The sequence below is a fragment of the Megalops cyprinoides genome, chromosome 23, assembly GCF_013368585.1.
Source record: "Megalops cyprinoides isolate fMegCyp1 chromosome 23, fMegCyp1.pri, whole genome shotgun sequence".
Lineage (NCBI taxonomy): Eukaryota > Metazoa > Chordata > Actinopteri > Elopiformes > Megalopidae > Megalops > Megalops cyprinoides.
In genome coordinates this window covers 14825656-14828464 of record NC_050605.1, presented here as the reverse complement: position 1 = coordinate 14828464, position 2809 = coordinate 14825656, and the positions used below count along the sequence as shown (strand labels likewise).

The 2809-nt window shown below is 50.6% G+C and overlaps 1 protein-coding gene across 1 annotated transcript; it reads left to right on the top strand.

Annotated features, from left to right (window-relative positions):
* The first annotated feature begins 494 nt into the window (after positions 1-494).
* On the top strand, positions 495-1970 carry LOC118770703 (kelch repeat and BTB domain-containing protein 13). Its single transcript, XM_036518471.1, has one exon. The coding sequence runs from the start codon at positions 495-497 to the stop codon at positions 1968-1970; it is 1476 nt and encodes a 491-aa protein (XP_036374364.1).
* Positions 1971-2809: the final 839 nt, after the last annotated feature.

Here is a 2809-nt window from a genome sequence, read left to right as displayed (position 1 = left end):
CTATTTGAAAAACTGAGGTTTGTCTCCCACCCATGTGTCATCATATAAAATGTATAAATGTATAAACACATAAAATTGTCGGTATGAAGAAACGTTCTAGCAGCTTCATGTAAATCGGCTGCTCCCCACAGGACCTATACAGCCTTTGTAACTGTAGCCAAGAGTAAAATATATGTCAGCGTTATTTATTGCAGCACAGTGGAACTGGGATCTCTCTGACCTTCCACTCAGTGAAATTTTTTTTCCTTTGACCTCTTACTGTATGAGACTTTTGTCACAGGTCCCACTGCAAGAGTATCTGTGACTGGCGCTATTTATAGAGTTAGCAAGAGAAATGGATCCCCCCTTAAAGCGCTTTCGGCTTGGTGCCGACGCAGCTTCGACTCACCCACAAATGTGTGGGAAATGTCTGAGGGAAAGAGCGTGAAGTGTTCCCAATTTCTATGCTGGCGAGTTCTACGAGCGTGCCATTTCGCCCTTCCTCCGTTTACATAATGGATGCCGCTGACAAAGTTATGGAGCCGAGCAGCTGCAGCCGGCCAGAGGTCGAAGCAGAGAAGCGTGATTACGGCCTGACTCTGCCTGCGCAGACAGCCAATCTCAGAGTCACGGTGGAAGGGAACGTTTTTACGGTGGACAGGGCTACGCTGGCGCGGGGCAGCGAGTATTTCCGAGCTCTTTTCCGGTCGGGGATGAGGGACTGCCAGCAGGAGGAGGTGGATTTAAAGGGACTGAGCGCTCGCGGCTTTGCGATCGCGCTCCGTGTCATGAGGGGTGAGAGACCCGTGCTGAACGACAATGAAATCGAGGAAGCCGTCGAGTGTGCCGCGTTCCTTCAGGTCGAGCCTCTGGTTAAGCATCTCCTGGACGCAGTCAATTCTGATAACTGCGTTCTCGTGTATCACACCGCGGCCGCCTACGGGCTGCTTGAGCTTTACCACGGTGTCGCTCTGTTCATCCGAGACATGTACCACGACCTAAGAGAGGATGTGAAATATCTGCCAGAGGATCTCATTGAATACGTGGAGTCCTTGACCCCCAGCACATTCGTAGCAGTTGGGACACACACCAGCTGCACGGAGTCGGAGCTGTGTCATGCCGCCACAAGAACCATCTGCTACTTGGACGAAGATGAAGAGGACTGGAAAGTTCTGACTCACTTACCCATGGAGGCCAGCACCTCTATGGCCGGTGTGACGGTCCTGGACAACAAACTGTACGTGGTCGGGGGTGTGAGCGGGGTCCACAAGCAAGCCGTGGAGTCGTGCTTCTGCTATGACGCGGTGACAGACACCTGGAGCAAGTTAGCCAGTCCGCAACAGCTTCGCTACAACTTCTCCCTGGTGGGCCAGGGGGATCACCTCTACGCAATTGGAGGAGAGTGTGAGAGAAGAGTCATGTCTTCAGTGGAAATGTACTGTGTTTCCACAGGCGTGTGGTCCTTCGCCTCTCATCTGCCTCGGCCGGCGGCGGGTGCGGCGTGTGCCAAGGCCATGAGCAGGATATTCGTGTGCCTGTGGAAGCCGATGGAAACCACGGACATCTACGAGTACGTTCCCGGCACAGACGAGTGGGCGCTCGTCACCACGCTGATAAGGCACCAGAGCTACGGGCACTGCATGGCGGGCCACAGAGACAACCTTTACGTGATGCGGAACGGCCCCTCGGATGATTTCCTGAGGTGCATGATGGACTGTTACAGTCTCACCTCCGGCCAGTGGACGGCCATGCCCGGCCACTACACCAACAGCAAAGGCGCTCTGTTCACTGCGGTGGTGAGGGGTGACTCCGTGTTCACCGTAAACAGGACAATGACGTTGGAATACGCCATCGAGGACAAAAAATGGAAGCCGAAAAACCAGATGAGGGGCTTTCCAAGAAGCGGCTCTATGTGGACGTTTTTACTGAGACTACCAAGGGCAGGCAAACAGCCCGTGGCACACGATGTGCTGGACACACAGAAAGCCTGACCCTCATCCATCATAAATCCACTTCGAGGAGTAATTAAAGAAGGGAATCCACAGTAATTAAAAAAGGGAAAGTGGGAAACACCTGGAAAACAGGGATAATGTCAGTCCAAAGACCACTTCAAGGTTGTCTGGATTGGACTAAATGAAAGCAAAGTGAGAAGAAAGGGGCACACCAGTGCAGGCGGGGTGTCTGTGCAGGACAGGAGGGAAACACACACACAGCCCCGCTCCAGCATATGCCAATGAATATTCATGTGTGTGTTTTTTTTTTTTTCGCACTGTGACAACTGCACACTTTCCTTGAAAGTGAGAGAGTGCCCCCCTTGCAAGGGGGACGATCTGGCTCCCAGATCAGAAAGGTCAACCTTTAAAAGCGTGCCAGATCTGTGTGGCAGCTCCCGCTCCTGCTCGTAACAAGACAGACGCGCGACACATTTTTCTCATAAACATCTTCCCTCTCTCTCTCTGTCTGTCTGCCTGTCTGCTTCTCTCTCTCTCTATCTCTCTCTCTCTCTCTCTCTCTCTCACTCTCTCCCTCTGTCTCTCAATTTCAAATAGCATTTTGCATGCGCTTCACTGGCATGACATCAGACAGATTTGCCGAAGTAAAGGCTACAACGTATAAGAATAAGTATAATAATGTATAAGTAATTAAACAGCCGAACTCACTCTCACGTTTCTGAAAACAATTCTGCTTTTGTGAAAAATAATTTGGAAGTTAAGATATCCCTCTCAAAAATGTTTGCAAATATATGGTGAAAAAATGATGAGCATCTTTTCAAAGCACCACCAGCCATTACTTTCTTGCTGTCAGAAGAGAAAGAGTTTCTTATGAACTA

What these genes read in the sequence shown, in the direction of transcription:
- LOC118770703 (XM_036518471.1), top strand. Translation starts at nt 495, where the DNA reads ATGGATGCCGCTGACAAAGTTATGGAGCCGAGCAGCTGCAGCCGGCCA.